Raw genomic sequence first — 15,677 nt, forward strand, 5'->3', positions numbered from 1 at the left:
AGATACTGTTCATACTGTTTTCAAACCTGTGTAGGAAACAGATTAGGCAGAAGCCAAATTTCCCCTCGCTTTTAGATTAGGTTTCTGTGGGATTATTTTGGAATTACCTCTTTGACAATAAAATCAAATCCATATGAATGTTATTTTATTGAGGGCTTAGTTCTTCAAAAGACAGGTTTTAAAAACAGTAGACCCGATTCTTCTCTCACACTGGTTTTACCATGGTGTGGTGTCACTGGGTGAAATCCAGGCTCCACTGAAGACAATCACAAAACTCCCATTCACTTCTGTGGGGCCAGGATTTCACCCATTGACTTCAGTGCAGTTATTCATTATTACCGTTGGTGGAAGTGAGCAAAGAATCAGTATTTTAGTAACTTGTGTCATTTTTGGCTTGAGATCTCTGTTGTTGCAAGGAGGATATAGTCAAAGAATAGTGTTCTGTTGTGTTCTCTGTCAAGAGTAGCAGTTTATCACTGTACTGAAATGCAAATTCCGTTTGTTTTTCAGGTACAGAGACTATCGAGACCCTCCTCATTCCCCGGTGCCCTATGGCTACACATTGCAATTCTGGCATGTCTTAGCAGCACGGTTGGCTTTTATTATTGTATTTGAGGTCAGTTTTCATATAAGGGGCTAGATGATATAATTAAGTAATCAATTTGCAAACACCTAGAAGATAATAAGATAAGTAACGGTCAGCATGGATTTGTCAAGAACAAATTGTGTCACATCACCCTAATGACTTTCTTTGACAGGGTAACAAGCCTTGTGGATGAGGGGAAGTGGTAGATGTGGCATATCTTGACTGTACTAAGGTTTTTGATATTGTCTCGCATGACCTCCTCATAAACAAACTAGGGAAATACAATCTAGATGGAGCTACTATAAGGTGAGTGCATAACTGGTTGGAAAACCATTCCCAGAGAGTAGCTATCAGTTGTTCACAGTCATGCTAGAAGGGCATATGGAATGGGGTCCTGCAGGAATCAGTTCTGGAGCCGTTTCTGTTCAGTATCTTTATCATTGACTTACATAATGGCATAGAAAGTATAAATTATAAAGTTTGCGGATGATACCAAGCTAGAAGAGGTTGGAGGATAAGATTAAAATTCAAAATGAGCTGGAGAAATGATCTGGATGAAATTCAATAAGGGCAAGTGCAAAGTACTCCACTTAGGAAGGAAAAATCAGTTGCACACATACAAAATGGGAAATGACTGCCTAGGAAAGAGTACTGTGGAAAGGGATCTGGAGGTCATAGCGGATCACAAGCTAAATATGAGTCAACAGTGTAACACAATTGCAAAAAAAAAAAAGCAAACATCATTCTGGGATGTATTAGCAGGAGTGTTGTAAGCAAGATACAAGAAGTAATTCTTCTGCTCTACTCCGCACTGATTAGACCTTAGCTGTAGTACTGTGTCCAGTTCTGGGTGCTACATTTCAGGAAAGATGTGGACAATTTGGAGAAAGTCCAGAGAGGAGCAACAAAAATGATTGAAGGTCTAGAAAACATGACCTATGAGGGAAGATTGAAAAAATGGGGTTTGTTTAGTCTGGAGGAGAGAAGACTGAGAGGGGACATCAGTTTTTAAGTACATAAAGATTGTTACAAAGAGGAGGGAGAAAAATTGTTCTCATTAACCTCTGAGGAGAGGACAAGAAGCAATGGGCTTAAATTGCAGCAAGGGTGGTTTAGTTTGGACATTAGGAAAAACTTCCTAACTGTCAGGGTGGTTAAGCACTGGAATAAATTGCCTAGGGAGGTTGTGGAATCTCCATCATTGGAGATTTTTAAGAGCAGATTAAACAAACACCTGTCAGGAATGGTCTAGATAATACTTAGTCCTGCCATGAGTGCAGGGGACTGGACTAGATGACCTCTCAAGGTCCCTTCCAGTCCTATGATTCTATGATTAAACAGTTGTAGTATGTACAAGGCCTGAGGAAGTGGTTAGGTTATGGACTTGGGTGAAGTGAACAGTGCAAGAAGGGAGAGAGGAAAGAAAGAAATGTAGAGATGTATCCAATGAGAATCCTTGGATTATTTGCTGGGTTGGAAGAACCTGACATAAAAAAAGCTCTATGGGACAGAGGACCAGGCCTCTCTTTCTGTTTGGAAACCACCTAGCACATTGTAGGTGCCACAAGCATCGGCTTCTTCCAGGGCCCAAGCGTGCTCAATCTCCCACTTTGCCCCAGGCCCCTTCCCCCAAAACTTCCACCCCCACCTCTTCCTGCCTGCGCTCCGCCCCAGGCCCTGCCCCCACCCCACCCCTTCTCCCAAGTCCCCACCCCTGCCCTGCCTCTGCCAGCCCTGCTCCACTCCCACCATGCCTCTTCCCGCCCAGTTCCGCCCTCTCCCCCAAGTATACCCCATCCCCACTCCTCCCCCTCCCTCTCAGCGCCTCCTGCACGCCACTAAACAGCTCGTCACAGCAGGTGGGAGGCACTGGGAGGGAGGGGGAGGAGTTGATTGGGGGGCCGCTTGCGGACAGGAGGCACTGGGAGGTAGGGAGGGAGCTGGCTGCCGGTGGGTGCTAAGCACCCCCTGGGTTATTTTTGTGGGTGCTCCAGCCCTGGATCACCCATAGAGTCAGTGCCTATAGTAGATGTTATTGGAAAGAAAGAACAATTATCATAACAGATTTAGCTAAAAGAGAAATAATTAAGGGAAGCTTTGTCATTGAGTTTGGAGATGGAGATCAGTGTAAATAACTACCTCAACTACAACATGCCACCCTGGACCTAGAGTTAATGTAGAGCAGTTTAAGGTGTGGCTACTTTGCATTTGGACTTAGCTCAAACACAAGAGAAGACAGATACTAGGAAGTATCTCTTATAAGAAAAGTTACTCATCTTGCAGACAAACAAAAATGGAAAGCGATATGCCAAGGCTAAAGGATCATTGTCCCTCAGATGTAGCAAAACACACCAATTTAGATATTGCATCTTTCTGCTCCTAATGAGAGAATTCATAAGAAAAGTTGCTACAGCTTCTATTCTGTAACCCTCAAAGTAAAGAGCCCAAATTGGAGTGAAAAATATTCTTTTTCATCTCCAATTTGTCTACTTGAGACGGAAGAAGACTATTTCCACAGATTGTTCACCAAACTTCGTAGAACAAACTCCAAAAAACATCTTTGATTAAACAAAATGGAAAAGAAGAGAAGAGCAGAACAACTCTCCTCAATCGCACCAATCTTTATTCTAATATGCCTAAATCATTAAGGACAAAATGATTGATAAATGCACCGGTTATTTAACAGGGACATTTTAGGTCGATTGCAGTGAAGTTTTAAATTAGGGGTACAGAACATTCGAAAGCAGCATTGTTTTCCAGGAATAATGACTTGGGTCCGAAATCACTGGGAGTTTTTCCAGAGTAAAAAAAGGAGTAGACCTTTTGTGCCCTTTCCTGGAGCGTGCTCCACTAGCATTGACCCCCTCCCTCCAGACAGAGTCCACCTGATTTCAGGGCACAGACTCCAGAGGCTGAACTAACAGATCACACAGCAGAATTGGGGCCTTAATTTGTATACTGAACTTTGCGACAGTGGATTGTTGCGCCAAATCAAGCAGTGGTTTAGTGCTTGCTCAGGCATCGGCCTCCGCTGACTTCGGCTGGAGTTCTGCTTGAAGAGGGACTGCAGAATTTTGCTCCTTAATATTTCAATTTGTAATAAAAGTTTGAGTTCTAGATCAACATCTTTTTGTTACCTAGGAGATTTTACTCCCCTTTGAAAAATGAATCAAACTGGAAACTGTAGTAAAAAGATTAATACTTTTCATCCATCTTCAATCCTTTTGTTTTCACAGCACCTTGTCTTTTGCATAAAGCACCTGATTTCGTATTTAATCCCAGACCTTCCGAAAGATCTGAGGGATCGGATGAGGAGAGAAAAGTACCTGATTCAGGAAATGATGTACGAAGCAGAACTAGAACGTCTGCAGAAAGAACGGAAGGAGAGGAAGAAAAATGGAAAATCTCATAACAATGAATGGCCATGACTGGGTGAGGGAGAAATTATTTAAATTGAGCCATTAATTCTAGTTAGTTAGTCAATAACCCAGATGTATTTATACTGGGTTGGGAATAGTCAGGAGTGGATGAGAACAACTTAAAACTATATTGCGTGCAGTTAGCATGCACGTGCCCCTATTCAAAATGCACTCATCAGACTCAGGTCTCTCCACTGGACCCCAGACAGCTTCCGAGGCCAGTTTAAGGTCTTGTTCCTAACTTTTAAAGCAATTCATGGATCAAGCCCCAGCCACATTAAAGACCCAGTTTCAATCTATGAACTGCCACAACAATTACACTCCTCTGGGACAATGCAGATCACAAAACCCTGGACAAAGCACATGAGAGCTGGGAACAAAGCCTTCTCGGTCAAGGGGGTCTAGCTATGGATCATAAATCCAGAGATTAGGCAAATCCAGAGTCTGATCATCTTCAGGGAGTGCTGCAAAGTCTTCCTCTTCAAAAAAAGACTTTTCACCAAAGCAAGAATGATACATCATTGACACCCCCATCGGCCCTATAAACCCCAACCAACAAAAACAAAAAAGAAAATTAATAAAATCTAAAAAATTAAAACCAAAAACCCTACCCCAAGCAAAGATTGTACCCCAAAAAGGGAGAAGTGGCAGGGACTCCAGGAAATCCGCTGGTGCCTTCGAAGGAGCTGAGATATTACGTGATAGGCAGCCACATACACTAAGAAGTTAGATTGATGTACATTTCTATAGCACCTTCTGTCCAAGCATCTTAAAGTGCTTCACAAGCATTAATGAATTGAGTCTCCCAATACTGCTGTGTGGTTGCCAAGCAAAGTTGTGCCTGTTTTACATGTGTGGGAAGATGAAAAGCTCATTGGAGGAGTTGTCTGCACAGCCCTTTTAAAGAATAGGCAGGTGCCCAATTATGGATTTAGGTGTTTAGCATTAGGTGTATTTGAAAATCTTATCCGGAATAGTGGCCTGATTTTCAGAGGTGCTGAGCAACTGCAGCTCCCATTGAGGTACATAGAGGACAAGCCTTAGGTGACTCGCCTAAAGTCACATACAGGACGTTTGTGGCAGAGCTATAACCCAGATTTGTTTGTACTGCATTAGCACCTAGGGGCCTCCAGCACGGATTAGGGAATACTGTACACAAACATCACAAACAGATGGTCCATGTCCCACAGAGTTTACAGTCAAAAGATGAAATGACACGTGGATACAATTACCAGATGGGGAGCGCACATCCATCCAACAGCTCCTGACTCCGAGTCTTGTTCTTTATTCATGAGACCATCCCTCCACAACTGTGGTAAGAGGTTTAAAAGGTACATTAAAATATGAAATGACATTAAATCCTACATACAGAATAATAAGGTGATAATTCTGGGCAAGTAATGGAAATAGAATTGGTCACTCCAAAATCAGCCAATAACTGATCTGACTAAAAGGACTCAGGGATAAACAATTTAGGTCTAAATTCTTTTGCAAAGTGTTTGGCTTCCACGGTTAAACATTCCAAAAGTCACTCACCTAAATTTCATGAAATCTTAGGAACCAGCCACTGAATAAGTGTCAGATGCTGTGATACAGATCAGAACATGCTCGCTGGATGTTGTTAAAAGTAAGCTGGGTTTCACTCCTAAGTAATAACACTGAAAAACCTGCAGAACATAAAAGGGTACCATCAGCATAAACATGATCCCGGGCACTTAGCAGCCCAGTCTATATGAATACAAATGGACACAAAGATCAAAATGAACATAGACCTGGTGGGATTCCCTTAGAAACAAAAGAGGAATGCGAGTCAAACAATTTGATTTCACACTTTTCTGAGTGAATAGAGCTCCACTACTTTAACATTTTAACCAAGTCCGTGAAGATGGCTACACAGACAGATCCCTTCTCAGGAGCTTTAATAGTCATGGCCCTGGCTGATGTTTGTAGTGACCAATTCTCTTTCAGGAAACTACACCCCCTGGCCACATTCACCTGTGTCTGTTCAGGACTCCTGCACCCTATTTCTTAGCTGACCAGCTCATTTTTTCCAGTCTTGGCATCACATAATATCAGACAGAAGGGTTCTGGAGATAATCACCACTGGTTATGTGATAGAGTTCCTCTCCCTTCCCCTCACCAACCCTCTTCCCTATCGCTCTTCAGGATCCTTCTCACAAGAGGATACTCAGACAAGAAGTAGACTCCATACTGGAGTCCATCTGGGAGCCATAGAACTGGTACCTCTTCAGCAAAGAGGGGGAAATATTTTTGCATTCTCAGGAAGAAAGGAGGCTGGAGGCTACTAGACCTCAGACAGCTGAATGTCTTTATCTGACAAATTGAAGTTCAGAATGATCACCCTGGCCTCTAGAATCCCCTCAATGCACAAGGATGACTAATTCACCACTCTTTATTTAAAATATGTTTATTTCCACACTGACATGCACCCTGCATATAGTAGATTCACCACAGACTTACACCACTACCAATACACGAGTGCTCCCTTTCAGTCACTCGATGGCATGAAGAGTGTTCATGAAAATGCTGTTGCAGTGGCAGCTCACCTCTATCAGCACCCATCAGTACTTCCCTATCTCAACAACTGGTTGCTCACGAGGAACTCACATCAAGAAGTACAGACGATAACCCTGTCCCTGCTCAGACTCCTAAACTCTGTAGAGTTCTAAGTAAATATAGAAAAGTCCATTTTAGTTTCCACACAGATAATAGTCTAAGGTCGCCCCAATCAAGTCTATCTCAGGATAGATTCTAAGCTATGAATGATCTCACCTCTCAGCATCATCTGAGACCCCACTTGGCAGTTCAAGCCTGTCTCATCCTCCCAGGTCACATAGCCTCATGTAGCTATATGACACCCTTCACGAGACTTAGCCTTTGATATTTACGGGCAGTGTTACAGATAGCTCACATGCCAAGCAAGCACAGTGTGGACAAACTGCTCTTGCTCCCCCACAGAATTCTGGATTGTCTCCCTGTTCTTCCACCAGGAGAGAGAACATACATGGGGTAGGGTGACCAGACAGCAAATGTGAAAAATCGGGACAAGGGTGGGGGGTAACAGGAGCCTATATAAGAAAAAGACCCAAAAATCGGGACTGTCCCTATAAAATCGGGACATCTGGTCACCCTAACATGGGGTTCCCTTCATCCCTCCTCTACCCACAAAATGACGATTGCAGATGCCTCTGTCCTAAGGTGGGGAGCCTGTCTGGATGAACCTGTAGCACATGGTACCTGGACCCACTAAGAATCCCAGTTGCACATAAACCTTCTGGAAGCCTGCAAGCAATTCTTACCATTCATTTAGATCTTGCACGTTCAAGTCATGTTGGACAACCTGAGAACAATTTACTATATTAATAAACAGGGGAGGCAAAGTCCATCCCTCTTTGCATCAAAGCTGTCAATCTCTGGAACTGGTGCGTTCGCTAACAGTTCACCCGCTCAGCAGTGCACCTTCCAGGGGTGCACAACACATTGGCAAACAGCCGTAGCAGACACTTCTCCAGAGCCCACAAGTGAGATCTACACGACTCAGTGGTATAGAGCATATTCCAACAGTGGAGACTCCTATCCTGGGATCTCTTTGTGTCTAAAGAGAACAGAGCAGTTCAAGGCCACAGCTCCAGAGGAGACATAGTTTTGTTTCAATGGTTGGGACAGCTGTGATGCTTCCCAGGGGTACCCAGGGTTGTGATGCATCTCACCAGCATCTGTCCTTAATAAGAAGGAGTTTTGTCTGTACCTGCTGTGGATCAGGCCCTAGAAACCACCAGCCTCTGCCTTCCAGGCCTCCGCAGGCCTTGCTCTCTCTGTGCAAATTAGCGATAAGCACATGCAACCCCAAGTCTTCCGAACATCCCTCTGGAGTGCTCAGCCTCTACTCCACAGAACTCTCAGATGCGTTATTCCCAAAGAAATAGTACACACTAACTGACAAGATTCAACTCACAATCACCATTTTATAGATCTGTCTAAATGTTATGTGTTAAGTATAGTGAAAACAAGACTAAATGCATTATCAAAGAACAGAGATGAGAGAGAGAGAGAGAGAATATTGGAAACAAATGGTTACATATAAAATGAAATCATAACATGATTTCTAGAGATTAACTATCAAGGCATTCCCCTATCTCCTACAAGGTAGCTTACTCCAAGTTTTTTCCCAAGTGTTTTCAAACAGTTTCACTGAGACCCCCTTCAAGCCCACTGGCAGTTTGTCCCCACAAGATTGAAGGAATCTCTAGAGGTTCATCTCTACCGTAGATGTAGTTTCAAAAGTTCATTGTCTCCCCCAAAACAAGCTCACACTGCTGTTCTTGTTTTTCCCTCCAGACCCTGTAATCTATTGATTGGTATTCTACTCAGACTGTAAATGGGCATCCATTGTGAATGGTGCAATACTCAATTTGCATATGGCCAGCCAGAGTAAGATAAGTGTCTCTTCCCCAGTGCCTGCCAAGAGTATGTGGATTACCTTTGAGAGACCTGTCTTCACTCAAAGACTTAGAGAATATAAGTTTAGTGTATATACATAACTCTTCTCATATCTGCTGTACACACATCTTGCTGTGATGATCAGTGTGACACAGACTTTCATTAGAGACCTTACATGACTTTTTTGGTGAACCCATGGGAACCCTGTGCCTACTGCCAGTTGGCATCAAGAAGTCCTTGGGTCGCGACAGCTGATGTATGCATTTGTGCCGATCCTTCTCTTGCCGTGAGTTCTGAGGAAGCTCAAACAATAGGGAGCATTGATGATCTTGATTGCTCCCTGGTGGCCAAGGGCAGTTCTGGGTCTTGGGCAGTTGCTAGCTGGCCTCATGCCTGTTTGACAAAAATCAAACACCCCAACTCAGCATCCCTTTGTCTGACAGCATGGTATTTGCATGGACAACAGACCTAGAAAAGTCATACTCGGAGGCAGTACAATCCACTCTTAGCAGTAGTAGGAAAGATTCCATGAGGAAATACTATACAGCAAAATGGAAAAGATTTCTGACCTGGCACCAGAATCACCGGATACCCTCAAAGGGTGTCAAGATCCCTGCTCTTCTGGACTCTTTCAAAATTTGTCAGGACTATCTCTTAGCTCCTTGCAAATGCACTTGGCAGCTATTAGCACCTTTCACCCTCTTGTGGACAGCCATTCAGTCTTCAGCCATCCTACTACAGTACATATTCTGAAGGGACTTGTCAGAACCTTTCCTCCAGTAATAAAACCTACCCAATTTGGGATCTCAGCCTGGTCCTATCAACTTTAATGAAGGCTCCGTTCTCACCCTTAGCCTCATGTTCCTTCATTCACCTGTCTACAAAGGTGGCTTTTCTGGTTGCCATTGCCTTAGCCAGAAGAGTAGGTGAGCCGGAAGCTCTTATGGGTGACCCACCTTACATGGTCTTCCACACGGACAAAGCTTTGCTGAGGTTACACCACAAATTCATCCCAAAAGTAATCTCAGAACTTAATCTAAACCAGGTCATCCATGTACCTGTCTTCTATTCGAAGCAACATACCACCAGCGAGGAGGACAGAAAACTACACCCTCTGGATGTCCGTGGAGCCTTGGCATTCTTCATGCAGAGGACAAAACCCTTCTGAAATTCTCCTAAACTGTTTGTCTCCTTTGCCAAATGTATGAGAGGGGAAGCAATCTCCTCCCAGAGACTTTCCAAATGGATTTCAAGCTGCATCCTGCTTTGTTACAAGTTAACAGCAGCTCCTCCCACACAAGGTATGAGGGCCACTCGCCCAGGCCACACTGGCAGCTTCACTTTGAGACACTGGAGAGTGGTGCAGCAGCGGCGTACAGACTTTTTCAAAACATTACTGCCTAGTACGAGATTCTGCCAAACACATCCTTTGGCAGAGCTGTCCTCCAATCTGTGGTATAGCAGAGCTCCTCACACCCTCCTCCTCAATGAATACTCCTTGTGAATCACCTAGACTGGAAAACACATAGGAACCGTCATTCAAAGAAAGAAAGGTTACCACAGTAAGTGGCTTTCTTTGCAATATGTGGTCCCTATCTGTATTCCACTACCTGCCCTCCTTCCCCTCTGCTGCAGAGCCTTATCCTAGGGCTATTCCTGATTAAAAGGTAACCAGAGAAGTGGTCGGTCCATGCCACCACTTATGCCATCAGTTTTTTAGAGGACGAGGAAGAGAAGGGTGTCAGGTGCAGACTGATGGCCACTGCTAGCACGAATCTTCCAGGCACATGGAACGCATGCGCACCTCAAGTGGATTACAGATAGGGACCACACATCTTGAAGAACTCCATTACTGTACAAGTAAGTAACCTTTCTTTATGCAACATAATGCGCCAGAAGAGAGACACATGTTGGATGGCTATGAGTTTCCCAATCACCACTGCAGAGTGTGTATGACTTACACAGCAATGGAAAGTGCTGCCTGCTCAGTCACTAATGCACGTGCAAACCATATTAATGCCAAGTTCATATAAACAAGTAGATTAAATAGACTGAGATTAATTTGTTTGCAAAAACTGTGTAAGCTACTTTAAAATCACAGGTGACAGACTTTCAGAAAGTGTTTGCTAAATAGTAAAATCAGATGCAAGTCACACCTAAATCACCGTTTGATATATGTGTTTTAAGCTATACAGACCTCCTCCAGTGAGATATCGCTCTGACAATTTAGATCAGAGACATTCAGTGGTGCAAGTACGGCAGTATGATCCAGTCCACCGTGCCAGTAAGATATTTATAGCCCGTACTCTGTACCTGAAAGACACAGGAGGAGCAGAACAGGCAGCTCCTCCGGCACAGCTGTACCACCCCCAGCCCATAGGCGCCGACTCCGTGGGTGCTCCTGGACTGGAGCACCCAGGGGGAAAAATTAGTGAGCGCTCTGCATCCACCAGCAGCCAAGCTCCCCTCACCCCCCACCTCACCTCCTCCTCCTCCCCCTGAGCGTGCTGCAGCTGCGCTTCTCCGCCTACCTCCCAGCTCTTCCCGCCCAGCCGCCGCCAGGGGGCGGGGAGAGTGGGAACGGGGCGCGCTCAGGGAAGAGGCAGGGCCAGGGCAGGGATTTGGGGAAGGAGTTGGAATAGGGGCGGGGCAGGGGCAGATCCTCATGGAAGGGGTGGAGTGGGGGAGGGGCCGGGGGTAGAGTGGGGGTCAAGCACCCCCTGGAAACAGGGGAAGTCGGCGCCTATGCCCCAGCCCCACCCCCAGCCCTTCCATGCAGCTATGTTTCCTGTCTGGGCTCTGCACAGCAACCCCACTGGAGGACAGGGCTAGGGGCTGGAGGCGGTACAGCTGCACCAGAGGAGCTGCTGGCGTGGGGCCACTTGGCGGCCCTACGTTCTGCTCCTTTCGCCAATGCAGTTCAGAAGTCTCCAGCACAGAACCCCCCCTCCCCTCACCCAGGTAACGTGATGGATCATGAGGTGGGGACGGGGAGAGTGCGGGGGCCCCAGGCTGGGGGGGGGGAGGAGTCACATGGGGAGGTCACGTGCCTCCCCTTTAGCTGGTGCCCCCCTTTGTGTCCCTCCCATGAGTGCAGTGTACCGGTAAGAAATTAATTCTACTTGCACCACTGGAGACATTCCTAACTTTGAATTGAGCCATATTATAACAATCTGATTTTCACTCCTGAGGAACCTCCGCAGTCTAACATGACAAAACAAATAAAGTGAAGCAAAGATACAATCAACTGCTGATTGCTTTTGAGACCAGTTTTCAACACAGCTATGTTCTGTTGATATTTCATTGCTCTAAATTGCTAGACGTTGTCTTGGGTATTGCTGAAAACGAGAACATACGCGAGCACTGGAAGCCCTCAAAGTTGGCTCACCTTGAGCCTGATCCTGAGAGAGCCTGAGGACCTCAGCACCCTCTAATTCCATTGATTTATCCACTCAGCACCTCACAGGATTGAGCCCTGCCATTCTGCACAACAGAGTTCCCCTTTGTCTTCCACTGTTATAGAGCCAATCAAACAGAAAATAGTGAGTGAGAGAGTGTGTGTGCATGTGTGGAGGGAGGTTAATAAAAAAGACAAATGTATAACAAAAATTGTAGCTTTCTAATGACAAACTGAATTGTCCAGTTTTCTAGGTAGCAAATGCACTGTGTTTCTGATCTGGTATTGTTTTTGTTTTTATTTATGGCTCCAGACGATGGACCTGTGCTCTGTTTACTTATCCCAGCTCTGCAAGAGCACTACCTTGAAGAGAATGAAAAAAATGCAACCTCAATGCATGCCACAGACATTTTACATAGCAAGCAGGACAGCACATTTCAGAGGATTTACTGTGAAATCATTTTGCAATCCAGCATATGATTGATATCCATAGACCACTCTCAGCAGAGCTAGCATGTATTTTATGGGCAATTATACTCAAGTTTTTAAAACCAAGGAAAAATTGTATACTGGGACTGTTTTTTCAGCCTGTTTGGTACGTTTTTTGCATTCTGTCCCATGCGCGTTTTACAGAACTTAGAATAATAAATGTAAATTAAAAACCAGGATACTCTGACAAAAAATGCCCAGTATTACAATACCATCTATTTTCAAGCCACCAAATAAGACAACTGAAACCCTGTTTACAAATGAGTTCTTTTTTTATTTCAGATCTTTGTGCGGGGACTTATGTTATATACCATATATATAATATATATATATAAAGTATATAGATTGTTTATTTGTAAATAGCAAAAACAAAACCAACCAACCCTATGGAGGAGAATGTCAAATTTTCGCACCTACAAAAATGTCATCAACATGAAGCCATGTTTAACGCTTGTATAATGTGATGCAATAACTTTAAAATAAATTATGCATATGAAATCTTTGTTGTTGAGCTTTTGTAAGTCATCTTATGTTTATCTAATTTTGAGCAGGGGGACAAATCTGAGGCGAAATACAAATGCAAGCCCAAAATGACCAAGGACCTATCTTAACACTTTCTGTCTAAATCCATTATGTATTTATTTACTCTGCTGAATTAAGTTCCCCCTTGTGCTTCATATAGAAGGGCTCCATCCCATGAAGTGCTGAGTGTCATCTGGAAAACATTGAGCGTTCTCAATTCCTATGGATTTCATAGAAGTTGAGGGCGTTCAGCACCTTGTTCCCAAACCAGACCAGATGAAGGGGTGGATTAGGGATTTTTCATGCAGTCTTCACTAAGACAAGATTCCATGGCTGTGGGTACCCCTAGCAGAGAGCAAACCAAGATTCTGGAGAAAAATTAGCCTCAGAAGTCATAACTTTATTAAATGGACCAGTCGGTTAAAACAAGAAGGACAAAAAAAGCAAGGGGATCCGCAGTCACTCCATTGGCTAGGAGCAAATCCTTGAACCTAACTCATAAGGAGCCAGGTGACCCCCCTAGTCCCATCCTCTGCAGAGTCCCAAGAGTGTTTGTCCATGAGCATCTAATGCCAAGGCCTCTGTCTCAGACTAGGAGACAGAGAGTCTAACAGTGTCTTTGAGGTGATTTTCAATCAGCCAACCCATCCTATAAAGATTCTCCCAAACTAGTTACATGAGAAGTGAAATGAATAAGTGTCCCCTGCTCACATAAATTAGCCATCCTGCTACAGAAAATGGCAGGTTAGTGTAATATATATATATATATATATATATATATATTAATATAAACAAGGACAGCATTTCAGTGACAAGGGCAGATGAAGGCGGGCTCATGTGTACATTGCCCAGCAATGTTCATCGGGGTTAATGCAGGGGAATTATTATTCTGTATCATGTTTAGTGCACACTTTACCAAACAAATGAAAAAGAAATGGGAGACCAGCAGTACTGGGAGAGCGTGGCACCTACAACAAGGAGACAGCGTGTCGGCGGGCACTCAGTTGAACTTGAGCATCCAACCAGCACTGAGAGCAAGTTTTCAAAGAGCAAGCAACATTCCACTCTGAAAATTACCCTTTTTGTCTGAAGAGCCAGTATTGGGCTTCCAAATCCTCTGCTGCACACTGAAAGGAGCCCCCTGGTGAAAAGCCCCCTGACCTCCAGGTGAAAAGATACTTCGCACTTTGGCTCCAGATATCTGCTCACCCTACTTTAGCTCTCGCTCCGCCAGTGAAATGGCAGCAGAGCAAGAAGTGACTTTGTTTTGCTGCCTTCCCAAACAAATGTCTGCTGTTTCCTTTTGCGTGTGAAGTGTTCAAATGTAGCCTCTGCCTTGCTGATTTTCACATCATCTCCTCCTGACTCAGTGGCCCAAAAGTTGGGCAGGAAGAGGTTCATGTCACTCTTCATGTCATTCAGATGTCTTACTTCATGGCATAGGCAGAGTTAAAGCTCAATAAATGACTTCAAATAATGTTTCAGGCCACAGGTTTAGTGCCTTCGGCTGTTTTAATAAATTACTTTGTCACAATATTTAAGGGAAAATATGTGACACTGCATTTTTTTTTACATACAGTATTATGGAAAACATTTTTATTTGGTTTGATTAAATATGGCTTGATGAAAAAAGGATAAAGTCAAAGGAGATCCTAACCAGTTTGATCACGTATCAGATAAAAGGCACATAGTACTCAAAATAAGAGCAAAATACAATGAAATACAAACAGATGATATTTCATAATAATCAACTGCTCGCCTGAGAAACACATTCAAATCTGAGCTTATCATTATACCAGACTTTCTATACAGCAGGCACAGTACTGTGTGGCAATACGGTCAGTGGATAGAGTACAGTAGACTTAGTTTCTGTTCCCAGCCCTACCACTGATTCGTTACATGACTTTGGACAAGTCACTTAACTTCAGCATGCAGGGCCGGCTCCAGGCACCAGCCCAGCAAGCAGGTGCTTGGGGCGGCCAAGGGGAAGGGGCGGCATGTCGGGCTCTTCGGCGGCAATTCGGCGCCGGGTCCTTCGGTCCCTCTCAGAGGGAAGGACCTGCCGCTGAAGAAGAAAGCGGCGCGGTGGAGCTGATCGCGATTGCGGCTTTTTTTTTTTTTCCCCGCCACTTGGGGCGGCAAAAACCCTGGAGCCGGCCCTGTCAGCATTCGTCAGGTCTCTCAATTAAATGGGAATCCTGCTACTTACCCTCCTTGATCTCTGCGGGTCAGAAGTACCATTGAAGTTCTAATTGTTATGATTTATTACCTCGGCACTGCTTTTAAACTGAGATGCAGTATTTCTTTTTTGGACACACTAGAAGCAGAACTACCTTCTTGCATCATCAGCTTCTCAAGCCTTTTCTGCTGTACATGTGTAGAATACATTGATGGCAAGTAGTAATGACAAAAGGCCAGGTTCAGCTGATGTAAATCAGCATAGCTTCACCGGAACTATGCTGACTTAGACCAGCTGAGGAGCTGACCCGATTGCTCACCAGTTTTGTTTCAGCCTTCACGGGGCTATTTCAGTATTTTAGGTAAGTTCCAGTAAGTATTTTCCTTCAGTCTACTCCACAGACACGTTTGTAGGCTATACAGAGAGGACTTGCGGAAAACACTTATTTCCCAAAATTATTCTAGACACTGAAGAGTGTTTTTAAAATTAATCTATAATACAAATGTTGTATGTGTAAACAGCTGACTGGCTAAAAACACTAGGAGACAGATTCAGACCAATCATTTTACCCAGCAGTTCGGCAGCTTACAGCAATTATCAAAAAAAGAAGAACAGGAGTACTTG

The 15,677-nt window shown here is 44.2% G+C and overlaps 1 protein-coding gene across 5 annotated transcripts in view; it reads left to right on the forward strand.

The window, feature by feature from the left end:
* The window catches only part of ANO4 (anoctamin 4), a 269,643-nt gene extending 256,732 nt beyond the window's left edge, over nucleotides 1–12,911 (forward strand). For 2 of the 5 annotated variants that reach the window (XM_008178773.4, XM_008178774.4), the window contains exons 27-29: nucleotides 511–616; nucleotides 3,823–4,018; nucleotides 12,177–12,911. In XM_008178773.4, the coding sequence (XP_008176995.2) occupies nucleotides 511–616; nucleotides 3,823–4,014 (298 nt within the window). In that variant the 3' untranslated portion in view covers nucleotides 4,015–4,018; nucleotides 12,177–12,911. The remainder of the gene's footprint in view (nucleotides 1–510; nucleotides 617–3,822; nucleotides 4,019–12,176) is intronic. The other 3 variants (XM_065561365.1, XM_024099624.3, XM_065561354.1) reach the window with 2 other exon arrangements.
* Nucleotides 12,912–15,677: the final 2,766 nt, after the last annotated feature.

This window comes from Chrysemys picta, chromosome 1, assembly GCF_011386835.1.
Source record: "Chrysemys picta bellii isolate R12L10 chromosome 1, ASM1138683v2, whole genome shotgun sequence".
Lineage (NCBI taxonomy): Eukaryota > Metazoa > Chordata > Testudines > Emydidae > Chrysemys > Chrysemys picta.